The following is an 18,312-nucleotide window of genomic DNA, read 5'->3' on the forward strand; positions in this document are numbered from 1 at the left end:
CTGTGTTTTTGGGAGAAAATTGTTTAATGGGTTTGTAAAAGCCAATTAAACACCGGCTGATAAGAGCATTTGCCAATTCATTCAATGCAATCAATAAATTGAGCCTTGAAATGGAAGTATAGTTTAGAGTAGAAATGGGAGTAGAAATGGAGGATATAGGAGCAGAGGTGGTCGTAGTTATGTGAGCCAAAATTTTTGTAGAAATGAAATTATATATGGGGGGAAATACAAGAAAAGAAATTGAACTAAAATGTACAGTACAAATGGGAGTAGAAGTGGGAACTTACAGTTGTAGTAGTAGCAAAAATTTAAGTAAAAATAGTATTGAATATAGTAGTCGAAATTGTAGCAGAAATTAAGGCCTTCATTAGGAGGAAACCTCATTTATTGTCTGGGAATGGCATTTGCTTGTTAAGAACATTTATTGCAACATATTTATGAAACTATGCAAATTGCTATTAATTTTCTTGTATTGTTTTTAGAGTAAATAAATAAGTTTGATGTCTGTGGCCCCAGGCTGACTCTTAGGACCAGGACCTGGTCTATGGGGCCTCAGGCCTTAAGCCTCAGGCCTTGCGTGTTCCCCGCTCATTTGCTCATGGCAGCAACCTTCGCGGCGTGGCGAAACAATTTTGTTTGCCTGCCCTCATAAGCAATCGGCTTCAGTGTTTCCATACATGCCCTACACCCCATTCCCTTTCCACCATCCCTCCCACCCCGCTCTCGACCCAACCCTAAGACATTTTGTGGCCTATTGAAGTCTGTCTTGTGCCTTCCCCCAACTTTGACCTGACAGCTGCTTCTTGTTCCCTTTACGACGTTGCAGACATGATGGAAAAATTATGATATTTGCATACGTTCAAGTTGAGAACTGTGTAAACTTTCCTCTGTCCCCCTCTCACCACTTACCACTCGAAGGGAGTTCCTCGTGGATTGAACACGAGAATATTAGTTCAAGCGTTGGTATGTGGGTTAGACTTTAATATTTATTTGTATTTACGACATTTCCAATTCTGTTGACAAACTCGGGCGATTCTGAAGGGAGCTTGGCTCGATTCTAATCGCTTCAATTGCTTGATTGTTCTGGGAGGCAACTCGCTAGCATGCAATGATATTGCCCCAAACGATGGAGACCTGTTGCCAATAGGTGAACTTCTAACACACGTAATATATGCATAGGTTGTATAACTTCTACCCCAATCAATTGAGAACTTTGTAATTGTCTAAATACTAGATCCATAAATTATAATCCAAGTCGAGACTTCTTTCACCCTAAAGCTAGATTGGATGTTATGTTATTTATGATGTTTGATGTTACTTATTTTAATTGTTAGTTTAAAATTTAAAATTAATTTTTAAAATTGAAACAAAAAAACTCGACGTTGAAAATTTTTTAAATTTGTTTTTTCTTATCTGGGTCCCCAAATTTATAAAAATAAATGGGTTTGGTTCGTATAAAAGGGTCAAGGCTTTCGATTTTGTTTTCAGTGCTATTGTTGCAATATTTGAAATAAATTAAAAATTATGTTACTTTTCCCCTGGGAACAACAAACTCTTAGAATACATAAAATAAATTCATTGTTAATTTTTTCACAAATTATTGCAAAAAAAAAAAAAAAAAAAATAAAAAATTTAAACCCGATTCCAGATTGTGATACTGTTAAGTGAGGAGCAAATTGCTTATGAGGAGTAACGTGGTCGTGAATGTGACACAAGATGGCGCTGCGATAAATTATGTATCGAAACAGAAAACGATACCGATAACGTTGTTGAATTTAAATTTAAGGGAATTCAAATTGTAAAATGCAATAACTTTGGAATAAATATTTAAAATAGTTAGCTTTTCAACTAATAGCATTTTCAATTTTATTTTTAGAAAACGAACTTTGAAACTGGCCAGAACTAGCTATAAAAAAGCTGATTGGGTATTTGCTATCAGCAGTTTCAAAACAGCTAGCTTTTGAACGTTTGTGATTGTATGTATGCTGTAAACATATGTATATTGCTAATTACATAGTATATACATATGTTAATATATGTGTATATGTATGTATATATTAATAGCGGCATTTTACCATTAGAAAACAATGTAATGTACATAAAACAATGATTTACATAGCTAATTTTTTCAATATAATTTTAATTTTGTCTGTTAGGTCGGTTAGACGCAAAAACTGCCAATTTTATTTTTGCCACCCCAAATTGATTTTTCGCTTTACTCCTGCAAAAGAAATGCATACATACAAACATATATTTGTATGTACCTAAATATGTATATACAACATAAATGTATGTATGTACTCATACAAATGTGATTAATAGAAAACATTTAATCACTAACAGCGTCTATTTCATAAGCTGATTGAAAATGCCGTAATTGTTGTTTTTTGTTTTTTTTTTTAATATATTTGTAACGAGATTAGGTTATATAATTTATGTAACTGTTGTTGCGCGGTTTATCAAACAGGAGGGAGAAGATCTGTTGGAAATACATTACAGGTGCACACACATGCATATATATGTGCATGCATGTATGAGTGACATTTTTATACGTGTGTATGTATATGTTTTTCATTTATTGAGTAATCGGGTAATGCGTGTGTGTGTGTGGGCATAAAACGGATGCTTCTCATCTATAGTTAAATGCTACAACACCTCCTGTTTGTGCGTACTGAGAAGATAACATTGTAGATGCAGATACATATTTATTTAGTTGTTTAGTGGATTAGTTGGTGTATTTAATCCTTGCTCTGCATGTACTTGATCAAGTCGATGACGCGGTTGGAGTAACCGAACTCGTTGTCGTACCAGGAGATCAACTTGACGAATTTGTCGTTGAGAGAGATGCCAGCCTTGGCGTCAAACACGGACGAGTGCGTGTCGCTGAGGAAGTCGGTGGAGACGACCTCCTCGTCGGTGTAGCCCAAGATGCCCTTCAATGGACCGTTGGCTGCCTCCTGGACCTTGGCCTTGATCTCATCGTAGCTGGCGCCCTTGCCCAGGCGGACAGTCAGATCGACGACGGACACATTGGGTGTGGGCACACGGAAAGCCATGCCGGTCAATTTGCCGTTGAGGGCTGGAATGACCTTGCCGACGGCCTTGGCGGCACCAGTGGATGCTGGAATGATGTTCTGGGCAGCGCCGCGACCATCACGCCACAACTTGCCGGAGGGGCCATCGACGGTCTTCTGGGTGGCAGTGGTGGCATGCACCGTGGTCATCAGACCCTCAACGATCTCGAAGTTGTCGTGGATAACCTTGGCCAAGGGGGCCAGGCAGTTGGTGGTGCAGGAGGCGTTCGAGACGACCTTCATGTCCGGCTTGTACGCATCCAGATTGACGCCGCACACGAACATGGGCGCATCGGCGGATGGAGCCGAGATGACGACCTTCTTGGCACCGCCCTTCAAGTGAACGGAGGCCTTGTCGATGGTGGTGAAGACACCGGTCGACTCGACAATGTATTCAGCGCCAGCACTGGCCCAGTTAATGTTGGCCGGATCCCGCTCGCTGAACACGGTGATCTTCTGGCCATTGACGACCAGGAAGCCACCTTCGGCGACAACGGTGCCCTTGAAACGGCCGTGGGTCGAGTCGAACTTGAACATGTAGACCATGTACTCGACATCGATGAAGGGATCGTTAACCTGCAGATATACAGAAATACATATAGATACACAGTTACATATTGTACACTTTTTCTGAAATTCATCATTTTTTATTATCAGCTTAATCTCTTACTGCAACGACGGTGGCGCCCTTGTCGATGGCGGCGCGCAGCACCAGACGACCGATGCGGCCAAATCCGTTAATACCAATTTTCGACATATTTAAATTAGTTTTTTCTTTGCCTGGAACAGATCACACTTTTACTTTCGCTCAGTTCACCCGTCGGGAATCAACTGCAACTGCCTCTGACTAAAACGACTTGAGATTCGCGTATTGTGTCGAGTTCAAAGTCAAATGAAGGACGTTTACGTCACGCCCACCTCACCACGAAGCATGGGCAAAATGTGCACAACTATTAGCTGCTTGCTATGCGTTACAGAAGCGTTTCTCAGCACTAATATCGCTTGCAGCCAACTTCAAGTGAGTCAAATAGCTAACCGAATACTCGTTACACGTAAGCGAATAATTCGCTGAAAAGCCGTTGATTATTTAAGATGTCAGCTCGCCACACACACCTTATTATTAGGAATATTGCGAAAAACTGTGTTGCTTGGTGGGAATGATGACCGTTGATAATCTTTTTACAACCCGTTAATGTAATTAACTATCTATAAACATTACGACCTCTTCGCTGTCTAATTAAAAGCATTAAAAATCAAAGATTCGTTAACACATTTTAATGTGAACTTTTGGTCACACATTTGTTTTTGTTATTGCGTGAAGAACTGAAATCGTTGTTTGGCAAAATAGTTTAATGTGTTTCTGATGATATAAATCGTCAAGAGGTGAAGCTAACTGTTTGTAATCCCCAAAACGTGCTCAAAAGTGGAAAAGTCTAGTTTCTCAAAATATTTTCATAAAGTGAAAGTATTCATTATCTTTTATTTTATATAAATTTTATTAGGTAAATAACATTTGACATGATATGTACAACGTTTTGTTAACATCTTAATCGTGTGTATGATGCAATGTATTTAAATATTGAGGGAAATTTGTCGTTTGTTAAAATTCGCATTTACTTTTACTACGGATACAAAGAGAACTTCAACTTCGACCTGGACTCCAACTTAGAAAACTTTAACATAAGTACATACATATTATGTTACTTAATAAATAATTTAAAGTAGTTGCAGTAATTTGATGCTGTCTACTGCTCTCCAGTGCGCTGGACATTGTCGAAGGGGACCAGGATGCCAGGTGGTCCGCCAAAGCGGTTCTGATGATGACTCGACGCAGCGCCCGACAGTTGTGGATGTGAGCGAGTCGCCTGTGGTTGAGGTTGAGATTGGGATTGAGGTTGAGGTTGAGGTTGAGGCTGGGCCTGCTGGAAGGGTCTGGGCGCATTTTGTGGACTCAGCACGCCGCTTGGCGCTCCAAATCCGCCCGTATAGCGGCCAGTATTGGCAGCAGGAGCTGGAGCAGCACCAGGACGCTGCCGATTGGCCTTCACAGTGTTGCTGAATTCGTGATCATTGCCCGCCACATAGATGTCCGGCTTGGCGACGTTTTGTGGACGCAATAATCCCGGTGGACCACCAAATCCTCCAGTATACTTGCCCGTATTGCTAACGGATGATCGTGTTGGTGGTGCAACTGAAGGCTGAGAATCTGTAAAAGAAAGGTGTTAAATTATATATTAAAGGCAAAACAATGAAATAAGGGACAGTGATGGACAAAAATTCACTTTTCCAATTTCAATGCAGAATCAAAATAGAGATCAAATAATGATAAAATTGACATTCCGCACGGAAATCGGTTAATTCTTTGCAAAGTTATGCCAATTTGAAGTTTTTGAAAAACCGTTAATGGAAGTGTAAAAAAAATGACAGTGGTGAAAAAAAAAATATTTTTGGAATTTGGATGATCTATCAAATTACAGTTTAGTTGTCGATTTTAAATTACTTAACTAAATTACTCGATTGATAGTCAAATAAAAAAATTGAGTTAAAGTACTAGTTGAAAATCGCTTACGTGAATATTAACCTATCGATTCTTCGAAGTATTTTGACATGACTATTTTGATTGTTTTTTATTTAAGTTTGGTTCTTTTTGTTTTATTTTATTTCTTTTGTTATATTTTATTTTTAAGTTGAATTTTTAATTTTTATAATATTCGGAATATGAGTTAGGTGGAAATAGTTAAAATAGGTAGAAGACTTACCCTTGCGCAGTGTGTTGACCGGAGTGCTGATGACCTTGCCCTCGTCGCTCTTGGTGTACTCGACCTTCGGGCTGTCGGCTGAGAGTGGGAACTGCTCTGTCGAAGTGGGAGACTGGCCAGAAATGGAAGTGGGAGTATCGAAGGGTGCTGGAAAATGCGATATAGAGTTTGTAGTAGGATTCGGATTAGGAGCGGCGCTGAAGTCAGGGTTAGAATCGGTGCTGCTGCTGCTGCTGCTAAGTGGAGATAAAGATTCATCGACAGGTGGGATCAACACCAGCGGCGGCTCCTCAGTGCTCAACTCACTGGCAGCGTCGTTGATGGCTGGAAGCGGAAGCGTGACTTTGGATGGAAAAGCGGAGGAGGCGCTAACAGCAGGCGAAGATGTGCTAGTAGTTGTTTTTGTTGTTGTTGTTATTGTTGTTATTGGAGTTGGAGTTGGAGTTGGAATTGTTGTTGTGAACTGAGAGTTAATGTGTCTGCTGCCAAAGCCTTGTGGCTGAAAGTCATTGGGCTTACTACCTCCAGCTTGTGGTTGTCCACTCGAAGGCTCCTTGAAGTTGTCGGGATTATAGGGAACGCCAGGACCCACATCGGGATAGTCAAAGTCCTGCAGCCAGGGCGGCAATGTGGCCGAGTTGAAGGGATTCGGATCAACAAGTGGAGCTGCTGTCGTTGTCGTTGTCGATCCTTGATGGTGCAACGCTGGAGCTGTGTGGGTGGTGGTTGTTATCAGTTGTGGTTGCAGTGGTTGTTTTTGCTGTTGTTGTTGTGCTTTGAAAATGGGTGCTTTGGTAGTGGTGCTGGTGGTGGTGCTGGTGCTCGACGGACGTCTTGTAGTCGTCGTTGTTGTTGTTGTTGTTGTGGTGGTGGTGCGGCGGGTGGTGCTGCTGGTGGTGGTGGTTGGCCTTGCTGTTGGCGGCGGCGTCAGCTGAATGTTGTGCAGATCCACAAATGGCTCAAACGGTGGCTCCAGATCCTCGTTCAGCGTGTGGTTGTACTGATCATTGTCGGTGGGCACAATGAAGGTGACAGCCACATCCAGATCCGGATCCGTCACCTCCTGCAGCCAGGGTGGCAACGTATACGCATACTCCTCCTCATTCTCCAGCTTGTAGAAGGTGGACGGATCCAAGGGGGTGGTGCTCCGAGTGATGGTGGTGCTGGTGGTGCGTGGCGTGGTGGTACTTGTTGTGGTTGGCGGCACAGTTGTTGTTGTTCTCGTAGTCAGTGGAATGCGGGTGGTTGTTGTTGTGGTGCTGCTGCGTGGTCGCTGTGTGCTGCTGGTGGTGCTGTAATGAACTGTGCCACGATGGCGACTCGGGAAGCGGCCTGAACTGCGTGGTGTGGTGCTAGTGCTGCCACCCACATGTGCATTGGTGCCATGTGCCTCGGGTCCATCGCGTTCCAGCGGCACCACCGCCACCTGACCACTGGTCAGCTGAGCCACCGTTGGCGCCACTGGCGACAGTGCCTGTCCACTGCCCAGAGTGATGCGTATGTTGTGGTTGCCCGGCTGCTCCACTCCAACCACATGCTTGCTGGGTTGCTGCTCGGTGATGATGAGTGGTTCCGTTTGTGGCTCTGGCGCTGTCTCCAGTGGTGGCAGCAGATCCCAGGCAATGACACTCAGTGGTGTGCCATGTGGTGCTGGTATCCATGGCACGGGTCCATCAATCAACGGATCCTGTCGCTGCAGTTCCAGCAGATAATCGGGCAGTGTCCCGCTGGTCAGCTGTGGTGCATGTGCGCTCTCCTCCCGTTGTTCCTGCGGCTGCTGTTGCTGGAGGGGAATCAGCTGGGCCTGCTCCACTTCAACTTCCGTTGAGGTCGGCGATGATTCATGCTTTGGTGGTGTTAGTGATGTGGCTGGTTGTGGTGCTGGTGCTAATGAGGTGCCAGTGTCGGTGTCGGTGTCGGTGTCAATGTCCGAGTTGGTGGGTTGCGCCACCGCTATGGCATCTACGAGTAGTTGGGAAGGATTTGGAGTTGCAGTTGAATATGTGGCATCAATGCTATCAATGCGCTTAGTACTTGACTCATTTGCTTGGGTGGTTGGGGTTGGTGCTGGGTGTGGTGTTGGGAGTGGGACTGGGACTGGGGCTGGGGCTGGTGCTGGGGCTGAGGGATTTAGTGTGAGCAGGGTAAATGTGGGTGGTGCATGTTTAGGACCTGCGGCTGTAATCACAAACTGCTGAGCGCTTGAATCTCGTTTAAAGTGGTTCGAGGTGGAGACGGGAACGGTGGTTAGTGGTTCTACATGTGAGTGAGTGTGAGTGTGGTTGTGATTGTGGTTGTGGGTGTGGATGTGATTGCGGGTGGGCGTGGCGAAGCTTAAGCTAGTATTGTTGCTATTAGTGTTGGGTGGTGCAGGTGGTGCTACCAAACCACTTGCAATTGTTGCTTGTGTCTTTAGTGTTTGTTTGTCATGACTGTTGTTGTGTTTGTTGTTGTTGCTGCTCGTGCCGGATGCAGTTGCTCCATTTGCTGCTGCTGTTGTTGTTGTCGCGATTGTTGTTGTTGTCGTTGTTGTTGTTGTTGTCAACTCACCAATATGCGGTGGCAGCAAATCATCAGCGGGCTGTCGTATCTCAGTGATGCCCGATGCATAATTGGGTATCTCAAATTGAACGCCCTGGGCGCTGACGACCTTGCGGCCATCGGGCGTGTCTATCGGACGCAGTGCATCAATGGGATTGCCATAGCTATCGATGGCACGATCGCCATTATCTTTGAATGTCGCATCGGTGGCAGCGGGCTCAAGCAATGGCGGTTGCAAGTCTAAAGCAAATGGCGATTGCCGTACATCTGCAGAGAAGGGGGGAGGAGGAAATTTGTGGTTGCTGTTGTTGTTGTTGTTGTTGTGGTTGCTACTAACATATGTATGGAATGGTATGAATGCTGATGTTGTGGTTTTGTAAATGTTACACGGCAATTTGCCAGCACTTTTCACAGAGAGTTCAAAAGTGTTAGAAACAGAAGGCCAAAGGCAGTGGATGATAAAGCAGTGGAAGAAGAAGAGGCAGTAGAAGAAGATGTGTTTGTAGTTGCAGTTGTTGTTGTTGTAGAAGAAAACACTCAAGACTCAAGATGAGACAGATGAGGCAGCCCGTGGGTGGCTCTTTGCCAATTTGGCTGCCATTGTTGCTGATTGATTGACATTGGCTTAAATGGCCCATATATTTGTTGTCGCTGTTTCCCTTGCAATGTTGTTGTTGTTGTTGCTATTGTTGTTGTTATGTCACGTTTGTTGTTATTTACTTGACACACACAGACACCCATTTAAAGCGTTAGTCAGCCGAGGTAGATTAGCTAATCAATGCTGTTGTGCCGTATGTATACATGTGTATGCATGTGTATGCATGTGTGTGTGTGTCAAGTGTTAAACCAACAGCTAATCAAGTTCGTTGCTCAAGTCTTTTGTTTGCATTAGCCTGCAATTTTAGCTCGACTCATATTTGGTTCTTTTTAACTTAAGATACAATTATAATTATTATAATCTTTATAATATTATTATCTGAAAAAGGACCACAAGAATAAATTAATATTCGCCTAATGAAAGCATTTTCCCCTTTAGCTCTCCTTCGAGTTTGTTGTCATTCATAGATAAAATAGTTTTTATAGCATTTCACCTGCAGTTCGTTGCCTAAGTCTTTTGATTTTTAACTCTAAAAAACGCTTGATGTTTTACACTCAGACAAGTTTGCTGCCTAAGTCTTTTATTTTGTAAGTGTTGCTTGAAAAAAATAATAGTATTTGTGATTTCAAAAATTGCCATAAAACTCTGTAGAGAAATCTCTATTTAGTTTGTTGCCTAAGTCTCTTGTTTATCATAAAACAAGCTTCTATTGGAATATTCTATTATTCAACTGTAATAAGGTATGTGACTTTTATGACTTTTTTTTCTCTTTTACTTCCGTTTCAAGTTCCTAGATCTTTCGTTAGTCATAACAAATGGGAGTTTCCATTGGCAGTTTCTATATCTTCGTTGGACTAAATATGCATTATGTAGATTTTAACCTTTAGTTAGTTGCTCAAGTTTTTTGTTTTGAAAAAAATATATCTGTGAAAAATGTAAATGCGAAATCGAGAAATATCATTTACCAATACGTTACATAAAAGCAACTGACGCATTTGAATTTCTAGAATGTAGCATATTAGATATTGGGATTTGAATGAAAACCAGTCTAACTTGATCAGCCTAACCTTATCCATCAAAAGCCACGCCCAACGCCTCCAAACTGTTCTGAGACAAATCACAAGCAAAGTTAAATGAATGAACTGAGAAATTTGCGCAGTTTTATTGGACTTGAGTCATACGGAAGATGTTCTCTATCAATGCTTATATCAATTAATAATACAACTTTACCGGATTTGGATTTTAACAATTAAATTTGTCATTGTTCTGTCTAATTTTTGATGTTTCTCATAGATTAGCGACGATTGTATTTGATAAATGAACAAAGAGAGAGAAAATATATAGAAACTAATTATCAACATTGTGTGAATTAAGTTAGTTATAGTACATAATTATTACACTCTGGAGGGGAATTTTCAAAAACAACGCTTAGAATGTGGTTTTATTCATCTGTGACTAACGAACCAGGTACTGAAAGAGAGAGAGAGAGCAGTAGATGGAGAGAGATGATCAGAATGACGATCATCATCGTCATTTGATTTGCTGACTGAGTTCCGGTTGCTAAACTTATGTGCATATAAATTCCTCTTTATCAACTTATTTATCTGATATATCTTATTTATGATATTTATTTGCATTCATATTGCGCCCGATTCTATTTCTAATAAATAAACAATGAATATGAATTTAAGTATGCTGACTGAGAGATTTAATTTCATGTCTTCAATCGCGTAAACATTTTTTGACTGACAGCTTATCAGTTTCAGCTGGGAAAACAAATGATGATGATGATGCTGTTCCTCGTTATCAGCAATTTTTCGAGCCCCTGAACTTTTCGTACGCTTCATTAATATTAGCTAACAATCTGACGGCCCTCAAGTTAGCAGCTCATAAATATGAATTGTTTTCAGATATTTATCTAAAGGGGACGACAGTCGACATGTCTCGTAAACAAGCTGTGAAAGTGTTTATGCCACAAGACAATAGCAATAAATAATGATTAATTATCGCATAAATGCGGAAAACTTCTGCGAATTGACTTTTTACAAGGAAGATTCTTCAACAAAAAAGTCTAGAGATTAGCTAAACTTTGGCACGTTGAAGTTTTAATACACTAGCTATATTAATAATATAAATGAAAGAATATTTTTCAGTCAAAACATACATATCACTTGATCTATTGATGAATGTAGTAACTATTATATAGGATAACTTGGATATTAATACTAACAAAAATCCTAAAAAAAAAATTGCTGTATACTCAGAAAAGAACTTTTGCCTGACTAATTAAAAAGATTAACTAACATCATAAATCGTCGCTAAAATTCTTCTAAACTGTTTATAAGTGCCTGTTAAAATATAGCTCTTGATTTTAGTGGCAATTCATGGCACGCCCCAAAACTAGTTTCAAGTTCACTGCTAATTAATTTTTGATTGTTGTTAGTTGTTTTTATTTATCTATTTTTTTATATTTAATTTTTAATTGATTGACGATTTCACGACATCTGCACCCACTGAACAACAATGGGACACTTTGAATTTATCATTGTTTTTTGTGTTTATTTTTTTATGAGTTTTACACTTGCCAATTTTACAGATTGTTTGCTTGATGGTTGATTTTTGACAAGTTTTTGCCATTTAGACAACCTTCGTTAATGCGAAACAACAAAAACATAAACAATCTACAGAAACAACAACAACAACATTAACAAAAGCAGTTAATGAAACGAAATGTAATGGATTTTTATTAATCTGATGCCGTGATCTTTGGATCGTCGCATCTTTGGATCATTGTATCATCTTGGACCTTGAATTATCGACTTATTGAGCTGTTGAAAATCGCACAACCCACACAGTGTTCAGAGAGATGAGATATATCTTATCGATATACTTGTAGTCGTACTTTAAGTCGTCTGTATGTTGCCACAAAATTTTGTTGTGCCCAAAAAGCAACAAAACGTCGCAGTAAAACTCTCGTTTGTTAAAAAGCATTTTATTGCTTTTGTTTTTGTTATTTTGAGTTATTGTTGTTTATTCTATATGATAATAAATTCTCGAATTCCCACACAAAACGTGTCTCGCTGATTATAATAATTATAATCAGTGAAATTATTAACAAACTAATTGAAGTTGATTTAAATGTCAAGGGGAAATTACAGCATAACATATTTTACTTGAGGGCAAACTGCATTTTTTATACTAAGTAAAATATGCAAGAATGTATTATCCCGATCTCAGATACTATAGATACTAAAACTGAATAATAAGTCTAATTTTAAATAAATATTCTTAAACTTTTTCTTGCATATATTTTACTTTGTTATTTATTTAATTCATAAATTTAAGCGTAACTTTTCAAATCTGAAATTACGTCAGAAACTGAGCACAGGGTATTCCCAAGTCGAGCTGTGTTTTTATTAGTTTCGTTTAGCTCATTTTCCAGCTAATCATGACAAAATGTGTTGCAATTTTCACTTCTTTAAAATTATATTTATCTTTATCTCAATGGAAATCCATTAATGACGTAAGCAACTGAAACTCACGCCGCAGATTACTAACTGTTATTAACCATACCTACAATATCTAACAATATCTAATGGGCTGCCCATTGTGCTGGACTATTAAGCAATTACGAAACTCATAAAATAAACCATAGTTTCATTGTGCACGGCAACAACAAAAGATAAGACAACAACAATACTGGATTGAGGGACTAAAATCTTTGCAAATTTCTTAATTATCACGTACGAGCATTCATCTCATTCGTGTGAATAAGATCAAAGCAATAGGTTTCCAAAAAAAATGAAATAGATTAATAACAATAATAATGAATAAAGCATGAAGAAGAGGCATATCGATATAGAGTCATAAAGTTATTGATTATGAAGTGGATGCCTTGGGCCAAAACTGAAGAGTTGACCAATAAAACTGAAGAGTTTTTCAAGTTTTCAATTGGAGCAAAGCTGAGAAAAATTCAAGTCAAGGAAATTCCATTAGTTTACTAATTTACAAAATTAACAACATATTTCTAAGCAGATTAAAATAAAGCCAGCTATTAACCTCTGTGACCCAAAAACAACAAAGAAAGAGAGATAAATAGTCAGAAAGAGAGAGAGAGAGAGAGAGAAATGTGTAGCTGTCATAACAATTTATGGACTTGTCAGGTCCCCAGAGGCTGCCAGTTGGAAGCTATAGCTACAGCTAGAGAAGTGCCCCATTCCAGAGGTCGTACTTGGAGGCCCCTCTGCTCTAGGCAGCTTGAAGGCATTTAAAGAAGAAGAGGAAGAGGAAGATGTTGTCGAAGCCTTGCCAGTCACGTCAACTACTACTGGCTCTTATATAAGGCTTTGTTGTTTTTGGGCTTCTTGTCTCATTGTCTGTGTCTTGTCTCGAGTTTCATTTAGTTTTTTTTTTTTTTTTTTGGGTTGCCTTTGCAAATGAGACGTTTTTGTCGCCGTTGGTAAAGTTGTTTATTTTGTTTTTGTTTTGCTGCTCGAAGGGAATCTGCACAAAATGATATGTGTACAATCTTCAGTTTGTTTGTTTACACATCATAACAATCGCAACAGAAAAGTAGTTACAAATATCATTGGAGGGCATTTGTCAGCTAATTTAAGGTCTCGAAGTCTGACATGAAGATCTCTAAATATACAAAAATATATTATAGTAATAGCAATAATTGGTTAAGTGGACAATGGTAAAGTTTAACATGATATCAATTTGGGTCATTAACGAAAAAAATAGACACCCAATGGAGGTCATTTGAAACTTTTGTAGATACAATGATTTTCAGCAAATACAAAGTTAGAACAATGCTTTAGTGTAAAGGAAATGATGGTGTGTTGATTGTGCTGGGAATTAGTAACAATTAATGGATCATTTAGGGGACACTTTTATATACAGAGTCACAAGTTATTTACAATAATTTACAGATTATTAAAATAAGTTACAGTTTTAGTTGCATATCATTTTGAAAATTTATATACGATATTAAAACGACTTGCCTAAAAGCCAAATTATTCATATAAGTCGTCAAATATCGTATTCAAATTTATTATTTTTATAATTTTTATATTTTTAAATAAATCGATTCAATAAATGTACTTTTGTAGCAATATAAAATTTGATTAGACGTTTTAAAAAATAAAATATTTGTTTTTCCAATAAGGACTTTTTTTTAATAAAAAAAAAATAAAAGTTGTTCATAAATTCAATGCAACTAAAGTAATTTTTTCTATTTACATTCAAAACAGAACAGGTAAATAAATAAATCTGGCAAAACTGATAAATAAATAAACGTGCAGTTGTTGGAATTTGTAGTCGAATTTCTCATGCATATCAAAAACGTAAACGTAGACGTAATAGAAGAAAGCAAGAGATGAAAAGGAAATTGCAAATAAACACTAATTAAATAACTTATGGCTATGCAAATTGATTACGATTAGCTCGAAACGAATTTGAATCGAGTCGAATTCGAATCGAATTCGGTATTGAAAATGGAATATGCTATATATATGTTTGTATACCAGGCCTGCCGACAGCGACGTCGATCCGCAGTAGCGCCAGTGTTAGCAGCAGAGTAACGGTAACCGAAGCGCCGGCAGCTCTGCAACTGCGCTGCTTTAATTTCAAATTGCGCGTTTGCATTTTAGATTTGGGAATTCTCCAAAATTATTATTGTTACAGTTGCTTGAATTTAGAATTGGGCATTGCCCAAATAAAAGCGAGGAATAATTAACGCGTGGGCGAAATAACAATGATCAAGTCGATGCTGTTGCTGATGCTGATGCTGTCGAGGATGACAAAATCCGCAGCCAGACAACGATGACGACGACGACGACGCCGGCGTGCACAGAAAATGCCTGTCTTATTGCCAAATACAAATAATATGTAATATTAATTTTTTTCTTCTCGTATTTATTTTTTTTTTTTATTGCCGCGACTGCACACAAATTTCAAATCAATTGTGACACGATTTCACGATTCGCAGTCACTGTATGAGAAATATAGTGAGAGAGGGAAAGAGAGAGAGCGAGAGCGAAAGATCGCGATGAGCCGGAGACTGTAACGGAGATTGTAACGGAGACTGTGACCGATTCGCAGACGTAGACGAAGACCGAAGACAGGCGATGATTAGATGCACGAGGCGCTCGAGCGTAACAGAAACACGTCCGTAGCTCACGAGTTCTGCGCTTTTAATAAACTTGGCCGTTGGCAGCGACAACGAATGAAGCTTGGCTTACACTTGGGCGCTCAGTTGACGCTGACATCGCACATTGGTCTGAAAGAGTTAACTATAAAATGAATTGCAACTGAATGATAATGAATAAATTTAAATTTTAGCTAAAATCGAGTTATACTTATTATAATTATACTAAATGAATGATAGAGAATAAATGTAAATTTTAGCTAAAATCGAGTTATACCTATTACTAAAAACAATTATTATAATTGTTAAGTCTAAATTTACATATTAAATAGTATGTAAAAAGCGAAGTTATTTATTTGTTTGAGTAAATAAATAAAGTGTATTCATTCATTATCATAAAACTCTTAGCATTTCAGAAAATAATTTAATATTTACATTGTCAATAATAACACTAATGCTTATCAATTTATTTTGTCATCAAAATGACATTCCGCTTGAAAATCGGTAGAGTTTTAGCAAAGCTATGACAGTTCCAAGTTGCTCAAGCCTCTGACCTATCGCAACTATACAAGTCAAAAAATTTCTTAATTTTTACATGATTTTTTTACAGGAAAATGAAAGGCTCCAGAATCAAGTTTAAAGTGTCGTTTTATACTAATTACAATATAAGAAGTTGATTAAAAGTATAAACTAAAGATTTAAAATTTTGAATTTTCAAAATTTCAAAGGGGGGACCCTTAGCATTAATGGCTTCAAAAATCGAAAATTAAAAAATTTTCTAAATTAATTAAGTTTGAATACAGGCTGAATATAGAGGACAAACCATGATCAAAATGACATTCCGCTTGAAAATCGGGTCAGTTTTTTTCAAGTTATGACAGTTGGAAGTTTGTCAACTCTTTGACCTAGCAACTTTAACTGTTAATCGAGCATAAATTTAGGCCGCTTAAATTACATAGATTGAACCAATGTGCAGCTGTAAATCTGCGGGAAATACATAGATAAAGAGATTATCTGGCCAAATTTAATTGTGCAGTGTAAAGTAATAATATTAGCACTCTCTCTTTCGTTCAATGATTTCTAACAACACAGCGAATAGATAGATATGTAAATAGTATTACCCGGGTTAAAACCGGGTTCTATTGTCAGCTGAGACTGAAAGCGGGAAACGGGTGAAATTAATTGCTGTACTCGTAATTGCATTAAAGATATTTAGGCGTGATATAAAGGCGATCTCAGATCGGTTCTCGGATCGCCATTGAGGCATTTCCAATGTCGCTCAAGGTCAAATCGAATAAATGTACGTCAGCGTCAAGTATTAACGCTTAACATTAACATGCGCTTAACATTCTGTTATTGAGTATTGGCAATAGCGCACACGTTTCAACATTTTGAGCATATAAATATAAATACATACATTATGCAAATGTTAAATGAAAATGAATGTGATAATGCCAGAAGCATTTGTATCTTTATTGTTTGTTTATTTTGACAGTCCGCATTGGTTTTCTGTGAGTATTTCAGTTTGAATTTGAATTGAAGTTTGTCGGCCTGTCAGACTGTCAGAATCTTCGCTAACAATGCATAATTTATGAAAGTCAAATACGTATATACACGTATATAGAATGGGTTTAGAATAGATCCTATTCTTTTATCTTTATTTTTGGCAAATCGTATAGCAATTCATTAAACTTGTTCTTTTATGTGCGGCAAATGCTTTTGTGAAGCAAATTGAAATCTTCCAACAAATCTCGTGAGACGATGCTTTAGTCATCAATTGCATCAATTAGATCTTCTTTTTGTGGGTTGACTCAGCGGCTTATATAAGATCAAAGTTAAAATCAAAATCAAATTGCGGCATCTCAATGAAATTATGCAAACCTTCTTGTTAAACAAGTACCGACTACCAGTTTAAGTTTGAGTTTGAGTTTCGGAGTATCGATGGGTACATTCAACCCAACCGATCGATGATCCCTGTCATCATTGATTACATCATACCACTCGTATTCCAATTAATTCATATAGCTGCTTTTAATGTGTGTTTGGCCCATAATTACCCAGTTTGTGCCCAAGAAACGATGTCAGCTGTGGTTCCGCATTGGTATTTAACCAAAAGACTTAAACTTTGACTGCGCTTCCTATGCCAACTAATAATGATGAGCATGAGGAATCACGGCTAGTCGACTAACATTATTGTTACAATTCGAAATGGCCAAGACTTCCAGCTTGGACCATGCGCCCACTGACAATACATAAATCAAAGCTGGAGGGGGCCAAAACAAAGCCATCAATGGGACGTGCCAAGCAAAACGAGGAGAAGGAGAAAGAGGAGGCAAGTTGAGGCTCAAAGCCGCGTCAAAGAAGTAATCAAAATTGTATTACGAAAACAAATGTTTTTATACATTTCTCGCTTTTTCGTGTCTTCTTTCTGTTTTTCCTACTTATGCGAGTAACAATGGCCCACGGTCCAAGCAGATGAAGTCCGACTCCAACTCCAACTCCAACTCGAAGTGGAGGCGCCGCAAAAACGCAAAGTCAGCATCACTGCAACAACAATAACAACTCTAACAACAACATATAACAATGCAGTGACAGCATTCACGCTATATATTATTTACTTTAATAGACTTAAAAGTCCGCTTAGCTGAGAGGGGGGGCTGGGGGGAAAGCCAGCTCTATCAGTTGGGAAATGAAAATGACGCTGCGCATGCGTAATCCACAAATTGAATTTTGGTTCGGCGACCCTTCAACTGTCTCTATTCATAATTGTTATAATCATAAATTTCACAAACATTTAACGCTTTTGTTTATGCAAATAAATTCGCTGTACAGTTAGTCCTCTACAAATAAACAATTTTATTAATTTATTTACTCATCTTTAAAAATTCGTAAAGCATATTAAAAATATTTGAAATTGCTTTCGAAAGGTTAATCATTGACGATTATTTTCCCCTTTTTTGGAATTTCAATACTTGGCTGCAATTGTTAACTGCAGCAGGCGGCGCTGAATTTGCCGGCCTACACGAAAACAGTTTCGAAAAACACGCCAAAACTTAAATAAAAAATAATCACTTGAAAAGTCATATGAGAGACCAGTTTTTGGTTTTGAGTGCTGCTGAACCAGTTGGAGCGCATCTTCTGCTGTAAGATATCAACAACAGCTATTCAATTTTATTGCAAAAATATTGAAAA

General features: G+C 38.6%; 2 protein-coding genes across 4 annotated transcripts; both read right to left on the reverse strand.

Moving 5' to 3' along the window:
- Window positions 1-2,391: 2,391 nt before the first annotated feature.
- Window positions 2,392-3,957, reverse strand: LOC117785912 (glyceraldehyde-3-phosphate dehydrogenase 2). Its single transcript, XM_034624178.1, has 2 exons — window positions 3,745-3,957; window positions 2,392-3,650 (listed from the first exon to the last, which is right to left on the reverse strand). Exons 1-2 carry the CDS (start codon window positions 3,829-3,831, stop codon window positions 2,739-2,741), a joined length of 999 nt encoding a protein of 332 aa, XP_034480069.1. The 5' UTR covers window positions 3,832-3,957; the 3' UTR covers window positions 2,392-2,738.
- A 599-nt stretch (window positions 3,958-4,556) lies between these two features.
- On the reverse strand, window positions 4,557-15,178 carry LOC117783110 (endochitinase A). 3 transcript variants are annotated; one of them, XM_034620312.1, is made up of 5 exons: window positions 14,498-15,178; window positions 8,384-8,641; window positions 6,356-6,544; window positions 5,834-5,980; window positions 4,557-5,280 (listed from the first exon to the last, which is right to left on the reverse strand). In XM_034620312.1, the coding sequence occupies exons 1-5, from the start codon at window positions 14,616-14,618 to the stop codon at window positions 4,820-4,822; spliced, it is 1,176 nt and encodes a 391-aa protein (XP_034476203.1). In that variant the 5' UTR covers window positions 14,619-15,178; the 3' UTR covers window positions 4,557-4,819. The 3 variants fall into 3 exon arrangements, with proteins under 3 accessions (XP_034476203.1, XP_034476204.1, XP_034476201.1); XM_034620313.1 differs by lacking the exon at window positions 6,356-6,544; XM_034620310.1 differs by having other exon boundaries at window positions 5,834-6,544.
- Window positions 15,179-18,312: the final 3,134 nt, after the last annotated feature.

The sequence above is a fragment of the Drosophila innubila genome, assembly GCF_004354385.1.
Source record: "Drosophila innubila isolate TH190305 chromosome 2R unlocalized genomic scaffold, UK_Dinn_1.0 1_C_2R, whole genome shotgun sequence".
NCBI classification, from domain to species: Eukaryota; Metazoa; Arthropoda; class Insecta; order Diptera; family Drosophilidae; genus Drosophila; species Drosophila innubila.